This window comes from Carassius gibelio, chromosome B15 (assembly GCF_023724105.1).
Source record: "Carassius gibelio isolate Cgi1373 ecotype wild population from Czech Republic chromosome B15, carGib1.2-hapl.c, whole genome shotgun sequence".
In the NCBI taxonomy this organism is placed as follows: domain Eukaryota; kingdom Metazoa; phylum Chordata; class Actinopteri; order Cypriniformes; family Cyprinidae; genus Carassius; species Carassius gibelio.
In genome coordinates this window covers 8,890,369-8,912,147 of record NC_068410.1, presented here as the reverse complement: position 1 = coordinate 8,912,147, position 21,779 = coordinate 8,890,369, and the positions used below count along the sequence as shown (strand labels likewise).

The 21,779-nt window shown below is 36.3% G+C and overlaps 1 protein-coding gene and 2 long non-coding RNA genes across 5 annotated transcripts in view; 1 reads left to right on the top strand and 2 right to left on the bottom strand.

Annotated features, from left to right (window-relative positions):
• Positions 1-4,744: 4,744 nt before the first annotated feature.
• Positions 4,745-7,652, bottom strand: LOC127972249 (uncharacterized). The gene is made up of 5 exons (XR_008157055.1): positions 7,327-7,652; positions 5,747-5,851; positions 5,299-5,373; positions 5,101-5,214; positions 4,745-5,017 (listed from the first exon to the last, which is right to left on the bottom strand). It is a non-coding gene; the product is annotated as an uncharacterized LOC127972249 (long non-coding RNA).
• A 417-nt stretch (positions 7,653-8,069) lies between these two features.
• On the bottom strand, positions 8,070-12,134 carry LOC127972252 (uncharacterized). The gene is made up of 4 exons (XR_008157058.1): positions 11,870-12,134; positions 11,164-11,229; positions 10,476-10,592; positions 8,070-9,690 (listed from the first exon to the last, which is right to left on the bottom strand). It is a non-coding gene; the product is annotated as an uncharacterized LOC127972252 (long non-coding RNA).
• Positions 12,135-12,463: 329 nt separating this feature from the next.
• Positions 12,464-21,779, top strand: part of LOC127972100 (beta-1,3-glucosyltransferase) — a 59,318-nt gene continuing 50,002 nt past the window's right edge. Inside the window, exon 1 of one of the 3 annotated variants that reach the window (XM_052575388.1) lies at positions 12,464-12,717. In XM_052575388.1, the coding sequence (XP_052431348.1) occupies positions 12,654-12,717 (64 nt within the window). In that variant the 5' untranslated portion in view covers positions 12,464-12,653. The remainder of the gene's footprint in view (positions 12,718-21,779) is intronic. The other 2 variants (XM_052575389.1, XM_052575391.1) reach the window with 2 other exon arrangements.

Sequence of the window (21,779 nt, the reverse complement as noted above, 5' to 3'; positions counted from 1 at the left end):
AAATTTGGGATTCAATATCATCTTTATGCAGATGATTCTCAAATTTATATACCACTGAAACAATGACATAAAAGTGCCATTCAGTCTCTTCATGCATGTTTGGCAGAAGTTAAGTGCTGGCTTGCAAATAACTTTCTCCAATTAAACAAGGACAAGACTGAGCTCATTTTATTTGGAAATAAGGGGTGTGTGGATGATGACTGCTTGGGGTTGTTTCCTGGGAAAAAACTGTCTAGCGTGAGGAACTTTGGAGTCATTTTTGACTCTGAGCTTAAATTTGAGCAGCAAATTAATGCTGTTGTTAAGAATAGTTTCTTCCATCTAAGATCAATAACTAGAAATCTATTCTTACTTTTAATGATATGGAGAAAGTTGTTCACGCCTTTGTGTCTTCACGTTTGGATTATTGTAATGTATTGTATCTCGGTGTGAGTCAGGCTTCTCTCTCCTGTTTGCAGCTCGTTCAGAACCCAGCTGCCAGACTTTTAATGGGTACCAAGAAGAGAGAACACATTACTCCGGTTTTAATTAAACTACATTGGTTACCCATACGTTACAGAATTCAATACAAAGCGCTGTTGTCCGTTTTTAAATCTCTGCATGGTCTAGCCCCCGAGTATGTTACTGATTTAATCAGCCGCTGTCAATCCAGCAGATCTCTGCGCTCAAATGATCAGTTGCTTCTTGTAGTTCCACGAACGCGTTTAAAATGTTAAAGCAATCGGGCGTTTTCTGTTGCAGCTCCTAGGCTTTGGAATGACCTTCCTCTGTCTGTTAAAACTTGTCCTTCATTGGGTGTTTTTCAGAGTGCGCTTAAAACTTATCTGTTTTCTTTAGCTTTTGACAATGCTTTGTGAGTGTGTATGTCATTTGTCTGTTTTTGTTTTTATGTTTCTCTTTTATACTTTCTGTACAGCACTTTGGTTCCACTTGTGGTGTTGAAAGTGCTTTATAAATAAAGTTGAGTTGAGTTGAGTTATAATAATGATTTCTGAAGTATCATGTGACACTTAAGACAGAAGGGCAGAACAACTTGCTTGACCTTCTTGGCTTTTTTAGCATTGGGGTGTGATCGTTTAGTTCTCCATACATCTGTGAAGAACAGACAATGTCTATTAGCATAATGGTACAACAGTCAGTCAAACTGACAGAATGCATATTAAGATGTTTTACAAGATGTGACATGAATAACAATGTTTTTACATAAACTAGATACATATCAACAAGCCTGTTTGATATGCACATATAAAGCAAAATTAATTAAGAAGGCAGTAAGTGAGAGATGTACTGTAGCTTACTTACACTTAGTTCATCTGTTTGATTCTGCTCTTTGTCCATGAGGGGACTCTGCTTTTGGCAGGTTTTCTTTGTCTACCGAGAGCTGAGTATTTGCCTCCTGTATCTTGTCCTAGAAATGACCGATCCAGGGAGCTGATAGGGAGCGTTTCTACACAATTATGCTACTGCATCACAACAAGGAGCCAATTGCCCACGGTCACCCTCATAGAAAGCCCAGCAGTCAACGTTAGTGATCATATAAAGCATAACTACGAGAAATACATGCTAGCCAAGCAGAGCATTATAAACTAATACATTTTTTTCATCCCCACACCCATTTCATCACTAAAAGCTTGAATATAGCTGTTCAGTAATGATGTCAATTTGTAGAGCGCCCTGGAAAGCTAATTCAGTTGGGTTCCCTCTGGAATTTCTAATGGGTTTCTAGAATAGCAGTTTTCGATTTTTAGGCAAATTGATGTACGTGGCTGCATTAGTTGAAAAGACTTTCCTGGTTCTTGACGTTAACTTGTATAACCATTTTACTTAAAAAAAAAAAAACAATTTAATATTTTCTACAGCATCCCTTTGTTGATGACTGAATATCATCAAAGAAAGAAAATATCATTAATAAAAAGATGAAAATAATTACATGACATTATTTGGTTATGAAACAAGCGCAATGTGCTACCCACCTCTGTCAACATCATCAGAGCCATAATGCCTGCAAATCTCATTTATTTCGATGGTTTCACATAGCATTAATTCACATTAAAATTATGATATCAGTATCATTAGTATGCCACAATATAAACACTACTGTGGCCTGAAGGGAAACCCCTCTATTCTCATCGATCTTCGCCTCAGGAAAGGGCAGTGATTTCAAATCCAAATTTGATTCCACAAGAAAAGGCTTGCTCTTGTAAAACGTGATAATTTTGGCTGACGGAAAGGAATGATTCCTTCCAAATATCTTGTAACAGTTTGAAGTAAGAGGTGCATTAGTATAGGAGATGCAGAGTACAGTCTATGCATGTAGATCGTGTATAGTGTTAAACCAAATGAAAACAGAAGCACATTTCCCTGGGCCTGGTTCTGATACAAAGTACAGTAGCGAGCTGAGCTTACGATATGCCTTGATCTGCTCCACTGGTCCGGGACAGAGAGACAGGGAATAGGATAGCATCTGTAATGGTGAAGTCTCACACTCTGAATGCAGGAGAGAGCATGGCACACTATGGGAAAAAAATATTTTTCATGCAATCAATGTTGTACAGATTCACAGTTTTCACATTCTGCTAAATATAGTGTGCAACATGTCTCAAAACACACTACCATTCAAAAGTTTGGGGTCAGTAAGATTTTTGTTTTTACAATTATTTTTCTTTAGCAAGAACTTTCAAATTGATCAAGTAACAGAAAATTCATTTAGAATTGACCAAAATATTTTATTTCAAATAAATGTTGTTTTGAAATTTTTGTTCAGTGAAAAGAAAAAAAATGCAAAAATGCAAACAGCAGTTTCCAAAATAGCAAATAGATGTATTAAATGTTAATATTTTACAACATATTTTTTATGTTTTTGATCAAATAAAGCCTTGGTGAGAATAATCTTAAATAATAATCTAAAAAAAATTAAATGATAGGTTTACCAGACACACCCACAGTCTATCATTGCTTAAGCAACCAAAAGCCCCACCACAGATTCATGTCATTGGAATGAATTTGAGTGAGTTTTGCAGTGTAGGGCTAGTTGGGATACTGGGATACAGAGCAATTTCCCCAACCAACCTTTGAATGGTTTACTTAGTTGCATATTCATATTCAGCTAATTGAAAAATTTTACATTATTACAACCTTCCACTTTAAATGATCCACATTATGCTGTTTGTTACTACTTTCCTGTAACGCACAACCTCTGGCCACTGCTTCATCTGTATTAAATGTAGTGCTCACATCCTTCGTGAAGAATTGACTAATCTGGGCCTTTACAGCAGGGAGCCGTGTGGCTCCCCCTATAATCTCCACAGCACTGATGTCCTGAAGCCACACTTGAACCTGTTCTACAGGTGTCATCAATGGAACCATCACTCTCTCGATCAGGTCGGCGTATAACAACTCAAATTTGGCCCTGTGTGGAAGAGGACCATATTTGATATTGATCAAATATGCTGAGTAGTAGTATCACAAATGAAGTAGCCCAGTTGCAGTTCTGTAATGTGACATGCGTAGACAACAAATTGTGTAGACAAATATCCAATTAAGATGAGAATTTAGGCATGTAAATATATATATATAAAATTTTTTAAATAAATAAAATGAGCTCAAATTCTACAAATGAATAAAAATATATAATTTGTGAAATTTGCTAGAATGTAAAAACCATAGACTGTATAAAAACATGGACGTAGTGTCCGTGACGTCACCAGTAGACTCCTGAAGAGTGTTTTTGAAGCTCAAAGTGTGCAGAGCAGGCCCTCGCCATCTTGGCAGTGCATCACCGCGTGACTCTCCAGGACCAAAAATGGGCAAAAAGGCGGAGCTTGTTGCTGAAGCCACACCCACCTAGCTCGCCCACAGTGACAGCAGCGGCAATCCACCTGTCACTCAAGTGACCACGCCCTTGATTATGCAGAAATTTGAGGATTAATATAAATTAAATGCAGTTATTAAAAAATTCACCCACCTCACAGTTGTCATGAAGGGCAAAATTAGCTATATAGACCAAAATAATTTTTTGCACTAGGCTGTAAATTTTTTTTCTGCTGTAAACTTGGGCATTTTAACATGGGGATTCCCTTTTGCAGCCTGCCTCAAGCGGCCAGTGGATGAATTACAGTTTTAACCACTTAAAAACTAATATTGATGAACTGATACATATGTGCGTAATGCATAGGATTGTTTAACCGATAAAAAGCTGATATTAAAATTCTATATTTTTTTAATACATTTTGAATATAACCAAAAAAAACATCAAAAACAAAAAAATATATTGTTTACAACGCTACTCGTGTTTTAAAGTCTGCTAAATATTAAATTTTAGAGTGTTAATAAATATATTTTTAGTGTTTATACAATAAGATTTAAATAAGCATTAGACCCAAAGGAAATAAAAATGTAAAATCACAAAAAATGTACATGCATATTTAGGATACATTTACACAAAGACTGTATTAAAAACTGCATTATTTATTTTTTTTGCAAGTTTTGTTATCAAAATGATTCCCGTTTACATTAATCTGCAAAAACAACTAAAAAAGCATTATTATGAATGCCAAGACAGTAGTTGTCGATGCCATTTTTAAAGAAACACTACGTGTTTTCAAAGATTTGCATTTTCAGGCCCCCAAAACAGTGTTGTGTAAATGAATAGCAAAAATGCTTAAAATGTCTTCCCATTTTTAGTTGCAAACAGTGTTGTTTAAACACTCCTTTAAATACTAAGCAAACAAAAAAAGTATTTTTTTTTTACAAATATATTGTGCATTAACAATTCATAGCTCTAAATAACACTACAGTCACATACCTGTTCATTTCACCACACACGTCTTTAATGTCCATAAAGCACTCAGTACTGAGGAGAATGTCTGTGGAGTTGCTTCTCATTGGATTTTTGATTTTCTCACACATTCTTGTGTCAGTTGCAACACCTAGACTTAAATTCAGCCCAGAAGTATTCCACCAGCCTCTGATCAAAGTCTTTCCCTCCCAAATAAGGATCAAAGGCGGTTGACAGCACCTGCAAAATACAGAGTTCACTGATGTGCGTGAAAATGCAAAGTCGAGGATCTACACGAGCGTCTGACTTTGACTGAGACTAACCTCATCTTAGCCTTTGTTGAAAGCACAAACAGACACCTGGAGAGCTGAGTGGCCCATGTCCACAACTGCCACAATCTTTGGATTCTCATCACAGCCTGCCATAGTTTAACGCCACTGGAATGATAAATGACACTGTCAACATTGCTTCGCATGTGGCAAAGGCACTGTTGTTGTGAGTTTCATTAATTCAAAAGATACCTGCAGTGCTGTCATTCATTAGCTTCAGGCAGTTCTAGCCGGCAATCTTGGCAGCATCCAGCACAGACCTCCTTTCTGAACCAGTGAAGAATGAAGGGATCTATACGTGACAAAATCATTTGTATGGCCAAAGAAATGACACAAACAAACAACCCATCGGATTGATTGCTTGCACATTTGTGGTTTATGTCCAAATTAAAAAGGTCCTCGTTAAAAGTTACTGCTGTATGAAAATAAAGCAAGGCCTTTTCTCTAAAATATCATGATGACAAGAATAAAAATGACTGTAATACATTATTAGCACTATAAATAATTTTAGGAGAATTTATAATTAACTAAAAGCCTCTATTTCTGGTACATGTCCCTGGTATCCATTAAATATCATGAAAATAAATTATTTCTTGCAATATTCACAGGTTCAGTGCAAAGACGTACAGAGATGACATACTCCACCACTTTCTTCAGCACATTAGCTTCTGCATTGTCTTTCAGTTTAGCCAACAACACAGCCGTGAGCTGCTCGATGGTGGAAATGGTGCTCCTGGTACATGACCTGATCAAGACAATGAAAGTCACAATCGTATTCTTTAATCCAAAAAAAATAAATAAATAACATGACAGTTCACCCAAATATGAAAAAATCTGAAAGCATATGCACTGTCGGGCCATCTAATATGTAGATGAGTTTTAACAATATGTAGTTTTAACTTTAAACCTTCAGTTCTGGACAAAATACAAGTCCATAATTAACTTAATAAGGATTCATTCAATTAAAAAGTTAATTTCTTGTCCTCTCACAACAAAATCTGTGCATATTTCTATCCTGATTCAGAGGAGTCAAAATTTCCCTAGAGAAAGCATAATTATATGAATAAAGGACTAATATTTTACCTGGATGCAATAGTCTGATGTTTAAAAAACAACAACAACAAAAAAAAAAAAACATCATTTTTTTTTTTTACTTTTACAAGACATTAACTTATGGACTGGAGTGATGTCAATTACTAGTGGATTATTGTGATGATTTTACTAGCTGTTTGGACTCTCAATCTGACGGCACCCATTCACTACAGAGGAGATTTGTGAGAAAGTTACAGTATTCAATGGGGGTGACCGTGATTTCACCAAGTACAACATATTCCTGGATCAACATCCTTGATGATCCTGGAACAACATTCCAATCAACCAATCAGAACTGAGGGATAACTTTTCAGGAAATATCTGTTTTAGGCTTACGATCAGGGTTAGGTACTTCTACACCCTTGTTAATCTTAAATTATCCTTATGGGACTAATGAACACAGTGTTTACATTGATTCCAACCTTCCCATCATTCAGTAGGTCTCTGCAAAGCAAAAGTGGGCATTTATGACCTTGTGGGTGTTTTCAAACTGCCGGGTGTTTCTAAATCATGCAATCAAAATGATCCCCCCTACCTAACCCCACCCCTAAACCTAACATCACTATGACGTCAGCCAATCAGGTATCATGATCTAAAAACACCCTGATCTGGTAACTCCCATTACTTTCCTGCAGAGACCTATACCTGTGTTCTCTGCTTACACAGAATGATCCTGAAAAAAATCTACCATGCAGTCTCATAAAATTAGTTATCTAGAACAAGTAAAAAATATGAATGGTAAAATAGCACGCTTTTGCTTCATTCATAATCATCATCCCAGATGAGAACAGGAATGCCCACCTGTTTTTTTGCAGCATTACCAGTGCTTTTGTTCTTTTAATTAAATTAGACAACAGCTCTAAAACAAAAAAGTTCAGGGGTATTACACTTTTGAAGGATTCAAATATAGGTTTCTAGCTCACTTGTACATGTTTCAGATGTTTTGGAATGTCAATGTCATTGACAAGTGTATGAAATGAGGAAAGCGAACTTAACTAGATTTGTACTTGAATTTCAGTTTAGGTGGATGTTCAAATATGGAGTTTCAATATTCATCTGATACAGTGACGATACATGAAATGAAATCTTTATCTCTTTATACAATTAGCAAGCACAGCATCCACTTACGGCGTGCACCTGTCTGTAAATTCATTGGACATGGTCTCAATCCCTTCGTTTTAGAACACAGCAATACACCACTTGTGAAACCCCAAGTGAAAGCCCACGACAGCCACCCTGGACTCCGGTCCGTACGCCGAGCGGTGTGTTCAACAAATACACAAACCCGCTAGTAGGCTACGTGTCAGTCCAGTCACTGTGGGTAATCCAGAACTCGCGCGCGCACACTATTTTAGTCCTCGCGACCCATTGATATCGCTTTTCGGCGAACTTTCCAGATACTTCTAAACGCAGCGGCAGCGGCGGCGGCCCTGCTCTGTCCAGCCCGCGCGGTGTGATTGCGTTCGGCCAAAGTCTCTGGTTCGGCGCAGCCTGCTGAGATCGAAGCGGCTGATGGGTTGCTGTGGTAACCGCACGAGATTATGGGATAAATAGCACAAATACGATCTCCTGTCGTTATTTTGTCGGACAAATGCTTACTTTTTTTATTTAATTTTTATCGTTTAGTTTGATATTTCATTGTCATTTCGCACAAATCTATCGACTGAATTAGTTACTTTTGCAAGAAGGATGCTACTGTGGTTCGGATGGCCAAATGTTTACTTAATTTTTTTTTTTTTTTTTTTTTTTTTACCGTTATCTACATTATGCTATAACATTGTTTTTTAAATAGACTAGTGGAATATTTCATGTCTGTTCACATATTTAACGCAAGGACAATACTTTATAAATGTTATAGCACTCTAAAAATGGCTGGGTTAAAAATAACCCAATTGGCAACCCAGCACTGGGTAAATATTGGACAGAACACGTGCTGGGTTAAAGTAACCCAGCATGCTGGTTTACACATTTTAACCCAGCATGCTGGGTTATTGAGAAAACCCAAGATAGAGTCATTTTTACCATTTGTGGGTTTGCATTTTTATGATTCTGGGTTATTCTTGCTGGGTTATTCTCATAATTTCACTTTTGCTTAATAAAGCAATCATGGATTAATAAATAATGAAGAATACAGGTTATTTAGACTGTTAAAAAATATTTTTAATGCCATCTGACATTAAAAAATTTGTACCAATGACAAACAACATGGAATTTTCCCTTTTTTTGTTTCCAGCAAATGCAAAATAAATAAATAAAAATCAAAGAAATACAGTTGCAATAAATAAGAAAATTATATCTGAATGACCTGTCTAGCTGTTGAACTATTACATTTTGACATATTTAGCTATTTAAATACACAGTGAAATGACATTGACAATTAACATTCTTTAAATTTAAATGTAAAATCATTTAAAGATGTCCTTAAATTTATATCAAGTATATAAAGACTCCTACGTAGGTAGATGTGCAGTGCTTAGGGTAGTTCAACATATAGTTCACCCAAAAATGAAAATTCTGTCATTTATTACTCAACTTCATGCCGTTACAAACCCGTAAGACCTTTGTTCATCTTCAGAACACAAGTTAAGATATTTTCGCTGATATTCGAGAGCTTTCAGACCAGGGTGTATAATTAGTGACAATTTTCATTTTTGGGTGAACTATTGTCAAACACTTAAGCTCTGAAGCAAAGATCTACACCTGAGAGCAGTGTACTCTGTTATAGAGCCTGTCTATGGAAGGACAATTTTCAAAAGGAATTGCTAATTATATTTTCAATTGCGTTTTCCACATGTGACAAATTGTGACAATCCAAACACAATTGCAAATCTTGAACAAAAATACTGTTTCAAAAACACTGAACAAAAATTACGGTTTCAGTTTTCATGAATGCACAGTGACTGCCAAATTTCAAATGGAAAAACAAAGTCAGTTTGTAGCTGTATTTTCCATGTATTATGAGTAATAAGCCTGTCATATTGATCAAATACTGCATCATAGCAGCTTTACAGTATTAAATAGGAAAATAGTGTGTAATAATGCAAAGGGACAACAGTAAACACTCAGTTTTCAGTTAAAGTCAATTCGTCATTGATTCAGTGATGTATCGTCCCTCTGTGCAATCAAGTGGATGATATCGCTTGATATTAATTGTCCCCAACTAAAGAAAAACAAGGAACCAAAACTCCATCGATGACAGAATGGAGAAAAATCCTTGGGAGAAACCAGGCTCAGTTGGGGTCAGTTCTCCTCTGACCAGACAAAACCAGTAGTTCAATTCCAGGCTGCAGCGAAGTCAGATTGTGCAGAAGAATCATCTGTTTCCTGTGGTCTTGTCCTGGTGCTCCTCTGAGACAAGGTCTTTACAGGGGATCTGTATCTGGGGCTCTAGTTGTCCTGGTCTCCGCGGTCTTTCAGGGATGTAGAGGTCCTTTCTAGATGATGATCTCCATCTGATCTGGATACGTACTGGATACGGGTGGCTACGGTGACCTTGGAATAAGAGAGAAACAGACTAATGTTAGCATAGATGCAACATAAGAACAAGTACATGAGGTTTTATGAATTACCATGTCTGTTTTTTCACTGTGTCGCACATGTTACCTGCCAAAACTCAAATGGAATCTTTAGCATCTGAATTTCCAATGCCTCACATTGAAAACTGTCAATTTTTGCCAGAGGTGGGACCATACTATGGAGAGTGTTTGTATTGGGAGGTGACGTCACCCAAAGACAACTGTGCAAAATGCTTTGAACAATGGAGGTTAAGGCACTACTAAAGGCAGCTGCCGCTCCGAGAGATGTGTGATAAAGAACAGACAGTGCAATCTCCCTATATTCTTGGCACCTCACACAATAAATAATTCTGTCATTTTTACCCCAAATGCAGCTACTATCCCCTGCTAACCGTTAGAGCCACATGGTACTATTGGTCAATATTCACCATTAACCAAATGCTTTTCACCGGAGGAATAAAATATAGGGTAAGATGCAGCTAAATAAGAGTAGAACTGCAATGTTGTTTGCTGACGTGCATCAGAGTGCAAACAGTGAGAGATTTGGGGTAAAAACTACAAAATATCTCCCAATACAAACACGCCCCATAGTATAGTCCCACCCTTGACACAAATTGACAGCTTTTTGTGTAAGGCATCTGAAATACAAATGCTTTTCAATTGAGTTTGGACTATTTCACAATGTATATGTCCACATGTGGAAAAATACAATTAAATATACAATTTGCAATTCCTTTTGAAAATAGTGCAGAATATCCTTACCTGTCCATTGATTATGATCAATGCCTGAGAGATCTGCTGTCATTTTTAAATCGCCACGACAATTGGATGGGGTTTTGTGGACTCTGCTCAGTTAAGGAATTCCATGTTTGTTCCAACCTTTAAAATAAAGTTTAAAAAAAAGAAAAAAATACAAATTGTTTTAATAACAGTGATTCAGTTCAATTAACTGTGTGAAGTTAATCATGAAATTGACCCATCATGATTATGAGTTAAATTCACCTATGAGTTGGTCTACAGAAGCAGAATATGATATAGTGATTGGCTGAAAGGTGTGCTTTCAAACTGTTTAATCAATGGGATGTTCCAGTCATTATAAATCACAGTTTTATGTTAATATGCTGGCTATATCAAACACACACAGTCACTGGCACAGATAAGGGAGATCACACTGCATGCGCGCACACAGACATTTCTATGACAAGTCACGTAGGTAAAACAGTCCATATATAAAAACTTATAGATGTACCAAAGTGATAAGGACAAGTCAAAAACACGATCTGGAAAATTAATATATGATGTTTACGCTCATAAATTAGGTACATTCTGTTGCAGCTTTAACTATAGAACAAAATAAAAATATATGTGCGTTTAAGTTACGTGAGGGTTAACGTTAGTTGATTATCACAGACAAACAATTATGTAAAATGTATAATAAACACGAACTTACCGTTAGACGCCTCAATAAGACTGCACTCGACGAGTTTTTCTCTCACAAATGTATCCATGCGCTTTTCTGACAGGAAAAAAAAACACATTTTGAATTATAATTTGTATGTAAAAAGACTTTATAAACCACAAAAGCATCAAATCACTTCACTAACGCGGCCAGCGTCACTCGCTGTGCGTGCGCGCACTTTGAAATGCCCTGAGACGTCGATTCTTTTCCGGGAATCACTTTGTTCGAGAATTACTGAACCGGTTTACTTGAACTGGGTCGTCGGTTCTTTTAGACCTGCGGTCCGACTATATTGTACGCAATTTGTATGATTTAAATGTCGATATGGACAACTGCAGGCGTTTACATTAGAGCAGAAAGTCGTATTCACTTTTTGAACTCATTTGACTCACTTAAATATCAAATTCGCTTTTCAGTGTCAGAAACTAGTTTTTCCTCTGTTTTCACAGGTATTCGCATATTTCAGCCATCAGTCACTGTCTGAAACTTAATAAAACTTTATTAATCTGTCGTCTCAGATACCTTAACACGATTATGCGAGTCGCGTAACGTAGGTTGGCCGTTTGAGGTAAACAGTTCATCATTTAACGTAAATAATGTTGGCCTGTAGACGTTTAACAGTATTGTTGCTGCAAAAAAAAAGTTATAATTCTGCCAATTTAAAATAATTATTATTGAAAACATTAAATAAACTTACCTTAAAACAGTTGAAAGCCGTGGCTTTGCCCCGTTGTTCTTCCAAAGTGACAGTTGGGGAGCGATTTAAACATCTTCAAGGCGCGTTAAATAACCCAGCGCTGGCCTGAAACAACCCAGCGACGCAACCCAGCAGGTTTAACCCAACACCTGGTAAAATTAAACTACCCAAAAGTGTTTAAAAAGAAATTAAATAACCCAACAAAATGACCCAACAGACTCAACCCAGCATTTTGGGTTAAAAAATAACCCAGCCGTTTTTAGAGTGAGGGTAGACGTGACAATTATATTAAAACTTAGCTATATCATTCAGCGGAGTAAGACTGAAAGCTCATTTAGTTTTTTTATGCAAGTTATTGGGTTTTTCATCGAAAGTGGGATGCAGGTTAATATTTTAAAGATTTTAAATTAGGCTAGGCCTACTTCATAACTGAAGTCCAAGTAGGCTATATTTACGCTTCATGTCAACTTTTTCCATATTTTATTGAAAGTGAATGAAGCTGTTTCGCCGTACTGTCTGACTAAAATATATGTTTGTGATCTATCCCTTTAAAAATAATTTTAATATTGGAGCCAAACACTGCTTCTTTTGTAGTAGTTTGCCATGCGGTCACTAGAGGGCGCAGCGGAGACGCGCGTTCAACAGGAAATGTCTTCACAAAACAAAGCTGGGTAATGATCGGCACGCACAGTAGTGACTGTTGGATACAGGATCAGTGCAAACACTCTGCTACAGCACATTTACACCGAGCTGGCAGCCTGCGATACCCGCGCCTCTTCCTACTATGCTTTCCATAAACTCTGAAAACGGATACAGTGTTGCCCGATGTTTCTTGCTTTGCTCGCTTAGTAAGTATTGTTCTACTCATCTAACGTTACCAAAATGAAGTTTTTTAGCTCGAGAGTCTTAGGTTAATTTTACTGTTGCCGTTTGTTTTATTAAGAATGGCAGCAGTCTGAAACGTTTTTGCTTCTTTTAAAGATGGAAAATCATATGATGAAAATAAACTGTTAGTAGTGACTAGGGTAGCCTATTAACCTATTTTAAATAAGCTGCCACAAATGACAATTTCTTGTAACAGCTTTCCATCACTCCTTCAAATTATCAAGAGTACTTTTAAACTGATGTTTAAAACTTCATTTGACGGTTGTATGAATTAAATATCTAAATATGTGGAACATGCATGCTTTTTTCAAACTTAGTTGCCTAGTATAATGAATGAATGGTTGAGTTGACTACCTAGGTAACATTTTTGGCATTAAAGGTACGATGAGTTAATTCAAAACCTAGTGAGCTGCCTGTCTAGACAGCATTTTGTCCATTGAAGGTTTGATTGATTGTGTCTCGAACCCCACTGAGCTGCCTATCTTAACAAAATTTTTTTAGCATCATATGTGATTTACTGTGAATATACTGCCACAGCAAGAGTATCTGGTCCACACTGTAAATAATTAATTGAACAGACTGATGTGCAAGAGTCAGAAGCACAACAGTTTGGAGTAGAAGTGAGGAAATCTGAAGTGTTGTTGGAAGAAAATGTACCTGAAACCTTCCCATTTCTCCACCCTTCCCAGGAAAATGAGTAGCTTAACATTTTATAAAGAGCACCAGTGCAGATTAGAGCCCGGCCAATATGGATTTTTGGGGGCCGATGCCGATATTACCTCGAAAAGAGCCGATTTATAAGCCGATATTTTGATTTTGAAAATAAACTGGATATTAGACCCATTTCCTATAAACTGCACTTACACAACATTCAATAGCAAAATATCTGCCTGTTCTATGTATGTGGGCTGTATAAACCATTTTCCAGAAGGGATTATGTTAAAAAAAAGCATTAGATTACAGTCTCAATGACTAAACAATTGCACATCAAAAGTATATATTTTTTAACGATCAAAAACAGTCTGGTTTTAAACATTTAACACTTTTACTTTCTTCCAGTTGAAGCTGGTTTTAACAGTCTGTGTGTGTACTGTAAATAAATTATAATACTAAAGTTAAAGTATTTGCAGAAGTAGTCCCACACTTTGCTGCTACAGCATTCACCATTTTCAGCCATCTGTAGGGCAGAAATATAAAATAATAATAATAATAATAATAATAATAATATATGTAAAATATAAAAAAATAAAAAAGCGCTTGTTCAGCTCACATTTATTTACATGTCCCCTCTGGTTAATCATTTCTGACGCACCTACTCGAAGTTGAATGGTTAACGTTAGTGTCATGAACACACCGCTGTCAATTTTGAGAAGAACCACCTTCAAACAAGTTAATAGCAAGCATTTAAGGGGGCTGCTAAAAAGGAAGCTATATTAGCATTAGAATAACATAGGGCTGTAGCTATCAAATATTTTAGTAATCGTGTATTCTACCAAAACTTCCATCAATTAATCGAGTAATCGGATAAAATGTGTTTTTGCTTATTTAAAGTGCAATATTAATTATGCAAGAGAAAATAAGACTCCTGGGTCTCTTAAAATGAACAACTAAGTTTCCTTTTTTAGAATTTTTATTTTTATTTTTTAAATGCATAGAATTAAATGCATACATGAAAAATAAACATTTGATTATTACCCATTGTTTCTCTGTCTGTACTTGAACTGTGAACAATGACAATAAGGACAATTAAGTGCCATTCAGTTGGGGTTTTAAATAAAGCATTTTCTGAGATGCACATTAAACACATAAAACATTAATTTAATTTATCTTTTAATAATTGAAAAACTTTTTGGTAAACAAAGGGGATTTACTATATTAAAAAAAATAAAACATGGAAATGTTGTGTGATTTAAAACTTAAAAAAAGTTTTAGTGATAGGCTATGTACATTCCGCTGAACAACAGTCTTTAACTGGACTTTTATTTTGACGGGTTGGCGTACCTTTAGAGTTCTGTGTATGTGATGTGACGCTAGTTTTACTCAAATCAAACGGTCAAATGCTCATGAAGTGACTGTCAGAGCAGTTCTGGAGATAACCCTCCATCTCAGATCTCTGACGCAGCGCTTGTGTCTCCTTCCGTTTTGTGGTTGACGTAAATGCGTTGTGTCGCAATAAGCTCATATCGGCCGATATATTGGTCGTGCTCTAGTGCAGATATAACTGCTTTAATGCATTGATCAATGCCTATAAAGATAGTTTTATATTGACATTTGTAGATATTAAGTTCATAAATCAAACCTACAACCGCCCGATTGCATGAATTGTGTGTTTGCAGTTGATTGTATGTATGCCTTCATGCCAGTCATGTAAATGTAATCCAAGTTGCTGGACTGAGCATCTCCCCGTTTCTACAGTAAAAAGCCTATGGATCCCACTAACTTTATGTGTCTGACTAACACCTGGCCCACAGGCAAATTGTGCTCTGTGTCTGATAAGAAATATTATCAGTGCTCCTTATTTTGTCTCAGTTTCGCCACTTATCAACGTGCCTTGATTTGTTTAGAATTGCAGGGAAAAGAGAGTCTCTTCATTAGTCATAAGGCTATGTATGCCGAAGGATCTTAGACATACCGGTTAATGAAATGTTTTTCATGAAATGCACAGAAGATACACCTTGCTGTTCAAGAAATAGACTTGTGGTTGCTAATATCTTGAGGTACTGACCTAGTTTTAGTAGTACTAGCACCTGCAGAGTTCAACAGTAAGGGCACGCTGGTCTGGAGCACATGAGGGAGTTTCAGGTCAAAGCAGTCACCTGCTCTATCGGGCCGTTTTTGCATTATCTTTACATCCTGCATTTGTCAGTCTTGGCTGTGTGTGTGTGTGTGTGTGTGTAATGCATTGCAAATTGTAGTTGTGAATTAGTATAGCAGACTGACATGAAGTTTGGTTAAAGTTACAAGAATTAGGATGTTTTTTTATTATTATTAAGCATCAAGAGTGAGTTGAAAATTACAAACCCTTTTTTTTTTCTTTCCAGCAAGTGTTTTTATGAATATAGTCACAATGACATAGAGCTAATCATAGCTTATTCCCTGTCAGTGTGACCTGCCAACACCGATTTTTGCAGATTCCGATTTTAAATATATACATTTAATTTAATTTACATAGGGGTGCTCCGATCACGATCGGCCGATCGTTATGCGCATCTCGTCAGTAAAGCCTGTTCTCTAATCAGCGGTTAATTCCATCAGGTGCGTGATTTCACATAGAGCAGCTGTTACTACACAGAGCCGTTGTTAATAGAGAAGATGCGCAAATCCACTTCATTTTCAGCGTTTATTGGCGCATCTTCTCAGTTAACAACGGCTCTGTGTAGTAACAGCTGCTCTATGTGAAATCACGCACATGATGGAATTAACCGCTGATTAGAGAACCGGCTTTACTGATGAGACGCGCATTAATGATCGGCCGATCGTGATCGGAGCACCCCTAAATTACCCCCTTATATTTACCTATCATCTAAGAACTATAATTTACAGAATATACAAACAAAAATATTAGATAATTATTATTATTATTTAACAATTATTTAGATAATACATTTTTAAACATTACAACTCCCCCAACCTGGACTAAGTCACATTAGATGCATTCAAACAGATTGTTTTATGAAGCTGAGGTCAGGTGCCATAAATGCATTTATACTGAAAACTTATATATATATGTATGTTCACTGGCCACTTTATTAGGTACACCTTGCTAGTACTGGGTTGGGACCCCCTTTTTGCCTTCAGAACTGCCTTAATTCTTTGTGGCACAGATTCAACAAGGTGTTGGAACATTATTCAGAGATTTTGGTCCATATGGAGATGATATAATCACGCAGTTGCTGCAGATTTGTCGGCTGTACATCCATGATGCGAGTCTCCCATTCCACCATATCAATAAAAGGTGGTTTATTAGATTGAGATCTGGTGACTGTGGAGGCCATTTGAGGAAAGTGAACTCATTGTCATGTTCAAGAAACCCATCTGAGATGATTTGAGCTTTGTGACATGGTGCATTATCGTGCTGGAAGTAGCCATCAGAAGATGGGTAGACTGTAGTCGTAAAGGGATGGACATGGAGAGCAACAATACTCAGGTAGGCTGTGGCATTTAAAAGATGCTCAATTGGTACTAAGGGACCCAAAATGTGCCAAGAAAATATCCCCCATTACACCACCACCAGAAGCCTGAACCCTTGAGACAAGGCAGGATGGATCCATGCTTTCATGTTCTTCAATTTCTGACCCTACCATCTGAATGTCACAGCAGAAACTGAGACTCATCAGACCAAGCAACGTTTTTCCAATCTTCTATTGTCCAATTTTGGTGAGCCTTCATTTCCTGTTCTTAGCTGACAGGAGCGGCACCCGGTGTGTTTTTCTGCTGCTGTAGCACATCTGCTTCAGGGTTCGATGTGTTGTGCGTTCAGAGATGGTATTCTGTAAACCTTGGTTGTAAATAGTGGTTATTTGAGTAACTGTTGCCTTTCTATCATCTCTAACCAGTCTGTCAATTCTCCTCTGACCTCTGACATCAACAAGGCGTTTTTGTTTGTTATTGTTTATTAAATATAAATGGTTTAAATATTTTTAAATATACATATTATATTTATTTATTTTTTTTGGGGGGGGGGGATTCAATGATTTTTAAATATGAAATCAAACCACCTGTAGGTGTTGGCAAATGATTCTTTTAAATGAGTGAGTCATTTATTCAACCAATTAGTTTAAATGGCTGAATAATTCAGAAACAAGGCAAGTTACAGTAACGAAACTGCTGTGTTACTTGGAGACACACAACAGTTCTGCTGTGGCTTTGATTTGAAACAATTTTCATCAGCGAAATTTAGCAAAAACAGTCAATGTTGTGTATAAAATGTAAGGCACTTAATTTTAACTTCTTTTTTTATTGAACTACTGTATAAAATCAGGGTCACATTGCAACATTACTTCTTGGTCGTGTAATGTTGCTTACCTAAATCATATGTTTAAAAAAAATAAAATATTTCTATATATAACTTTCTGTGAGATACTTTGTGTGTTCTGTTGCGCTGATTTGTTTTACGAGTCTCTCTCACACACTCACTCAGGATGTGCAAGCCTCATCTGTCATGACATCAATACATTGATGTCATGACAGTAAATCAATAAATCAGTCTCCATTTACACTGAAAGCTATAAAATCCGAATCATTCTCACGTGAAACGACATGTCTACATGCGGATGTGAGTGTATATATGATGTCAAAACCGGCTGATCATCCGGTCAAATGCTGCATTTTCATTAAAAATAATAAAATTCCAATTTTAAACTATTGCTAATTAGTAATTTTTGTGACACTTTTTTTTTTTTTTACATTTTAAAAATAATCTCCTGAAAAAAAAAATACAATAACATTTTAAATATGAAAAAAAAATAATAAAAAATATATAATTTTTTGCAAATTCGAATGGATTTATTGTGATAAAAATATAACATTTAACGAAAATATATCTTGCTAGGATTCCTATGCAAAGAAAAAAATACAAGAAAAAATATTTTATAAATATATATATTACAAATTAAAATTAATACCTGGTAGTTCTTTGTCTGCATTTGTTTTCCGTAAATGAATGTAGAATAAAAATAGAATAGAGTCGTTTTTGGCAAACATGGCAAGTGCTTATTGCCCAACCAGTCCCAACTGGGAGAGTAGAAAATCTTTTGAGCCCTTATCTGACTTAAAATATGCGGTACCTGTACTAGTTTCATGGTTTTTCCCTGTAAGGAATTTCTTGTTAGGTCTTATGAAGATGTATATGTCACTGGTATCAGCGCTGTCCTGTTGTATTATTTATGATGTGCAGAACAAAACTTTAAGAGAGAGATAACCTATCTTTTGTGTGTACCTGCAGGCAGAAGGAATGATCAGTCAAAGGCCACTGCAGTTTTGCTGTGAGGCAGAGCTAAAAACAAAGCCATTTAAAATGTGCATCAAAGATGTTTTGATGAGATATACAGCAAAAAGTAAAATAACCAGCAGCTGTTTTGTTAAGTCTTTCCCCCACAGATGTTGTTCTGTTCCCATAGAAGTCATTCCGTCGCTTGAGTCAGAAGACAGTTTAAGCTAGCAGTTTTAAAAGATAAAAGTGCTGTTTACACCTGACAGTTAAAAAGATAAACACACCAGCACTCACTTTCTGGAAAAGTGACTGTCAAATACATATCTAAAGTTATGCAGGGAGTGCAGGAATCCATGGATGGCATGAAATCACCTTGGCGTTGTGAAATTGGGAATACTTGCGCTCTGTTCTGCTTATCAGTGAGAGGCAGTTTTAGGATTTGGCTTGGGATTGAAAGCCATGGGAGATGGAGACAAACTAGGCATTTATGATGAGCAAAGAAATGCCAATGCATGCTCGTTTTTCTCCCAACTTACTAACCTACTGTAATAGGACATCATATCTACTTTAATGCTTAAGACAGAGTTTTATGATAGTAGAGTAGAGTAAAATAATTTTCATAATCCGCACGGAAACCACATTTGAGCAAAATTCTATATTTAGCCCTTGTGTTTTGTTTGGGGTTTAAAAGAGAACCAATGGTCATTTTAATACCTTTCAAGAATATATGTAACAAGTTAATATTTCATGACTTTTCAAAGTCATATGATAAAATAATAAGTTATGTCTTTAATTCAGACTACTTATGCAAGATATTATTCCTCCATGGACCATAAAATCTAAGTTAATTTATTAAATATACAGTATCATTAATATAAATATATTGTGAAATATATAGATAACAGCATATTTAAACATCGATTATTAATATACTTAAATAGAATATACTGTATTATTAAAAATTATGGTTTTTTTATTATTTGAATTACAATTCTGCATGCTGTCTTCTACTTTTTTGTAACTTTAGGTTAAATTTAGGAGTTTAATTGGAATTTAAAGTCACGATGTACATGAAGTTGTGAAATGGTGATCTTTTCTGATGACCTAAAGTAGAGTATTTAGCTCAGTTTTTCCAGTGTGTGCCACACTGTCTGCATTAGTTAGACCTTGTTGGTGGCTTTGGAGCGCACTGAATAGGCGTCAGACGGTCGATAACAAAGACCACTCTGATTTTGCTATTCATCTTAACAAACCAGAGCACAAGACCAAAACTGATGCTCTACATCAGTTGTTGGTTGGATAGATGTTGATGAAATGATTACGTCACTATAGAGAAGTCTGCCATTTCATTTTGATTAAAAAGTGAAACGTAGCTGAGACAGTCACAATATAATCCATAATATGCAATTACAAAATTTTGACTTTAAACTGCATTCAGTTCAGTTCAGTTCTGAAGGGAGCACAGTCTAAACAGAGACATTGTCACACTGCGTGATACCGTTTTTAATAATGAAATTCTAGTCGACTCAAAATCGAACTGCGCTTTTATCCTGTTTCGGTCTTTTGAGCGATCAATATTTGTTTAATAACTAGCACTTGATGTGATTGCATCAGACCTGTCGATCTCAACGAAGTCCTTCTTGACAGCTACTTCTCTACATTTTCCCTTTTTTTTCTTATACTGACAGCTCATCAGAAAACCCTTTTCTCCGTGTTAGCCGCCCGCTTCCAAAGTGAGATTGTGAAGTGATGTAAAAGATGAGCAGAGGTACTTTTATTCAAGAGATATTTCATGCTCCCTTCAAGTCATATTAGTTTCATAGAGCTATGAAATTTTGTGTGTTTTGAAAGCATCCACTCATCCACTTTGAATGAAATGTCAAGAGAGAAGTTCAGGCTTAATATCAGCCATAATTTAAAAGGGATCTGTGATTGATTTATGTTTTAGATTGGATTTTATGTAGTGCCCCTGCTGTTTGTGGTCCTAATCATCATCACAGCAGGGTCTAGTGCTCAGCAAGAGGGAATTAATACACGCCGACTGAATGCAGAAGCAGCAAACTGTCTATAGCATTCAATGTTATCATTTAATGTCAGGAACACCATTCAAGTGGCAGTGGTTTGCAAGTATCTCCTAACTAATGCATGTCTTTAATATAATTCTCTCAGAACAGCTTTGAGGGCTCCTCTGAGTGCCCATTTGATAAATATCAGTGCACTTTTGTGATTTATGGAAGGAGTAATGACTAATAACTTGCTTTGTTTGCTTTACACTTGTGCACTGCCGACTCTCTTTATGCATTCCCTCTTTTGATTAACAGTTGTAGGTTCATTATCAAGTTACGGAGTATATGGAGTACAGCAAATTACTTCTTGTACACGCTGAATGTGTAATTAATTTAAAAAATATTATTAATATTATCACGTAATTTGCACAGCATGCTACTTACTGAGGCAACGAGCATGATGTGCAGGAAATGTTGTGAAGACCTGGCAACGAAAAGACCTTCAGGCAGAAAACGGCACGCATGCATGAACAATAAATTTGGCTTCCGGAAGCAAACCACAGTGACTGCTCTCATTGTGGCTCTGAGTCCCATTTCCTCCACAGAGAAAAGCCAATACTGAGGACAATAGTTCAGTTTTAAATAAGTGCCAGTTACAGTTCTGATTTCAGGCAAACTGTGACTGATTGGGAAATTGGAAATGTCTGGAGGTGTGGTTGAGGAAGCGAGACAAATGAATGCATTACTTGACGAAGTTCAAACATCTCCCTGTCCGCCTTCCACAGCGAAGTAATGCAAATTCAAAACTTTCAAAGTACATTTTGAGTTTGAGGATGAACTTTCTTCTTGACTGCTATGCAGATGTGTAGTGTGAATGCCTGAAAATATTGCGTCTGAAATGTTAGCATTGATCAGGTAGCATACTGGGGATGGATGTTACCATCATTTTCATCTGGTTGTAAAATTTGTTAATTAAAATGCATTCTAACAGTCAGTAATGGATGGTGAATTATATAGTTTTATTAAATTTTTACATTTAGATTGCCTCACAAAAAAATAAATAAACTTAAATGTGTTCTTTAGAAAC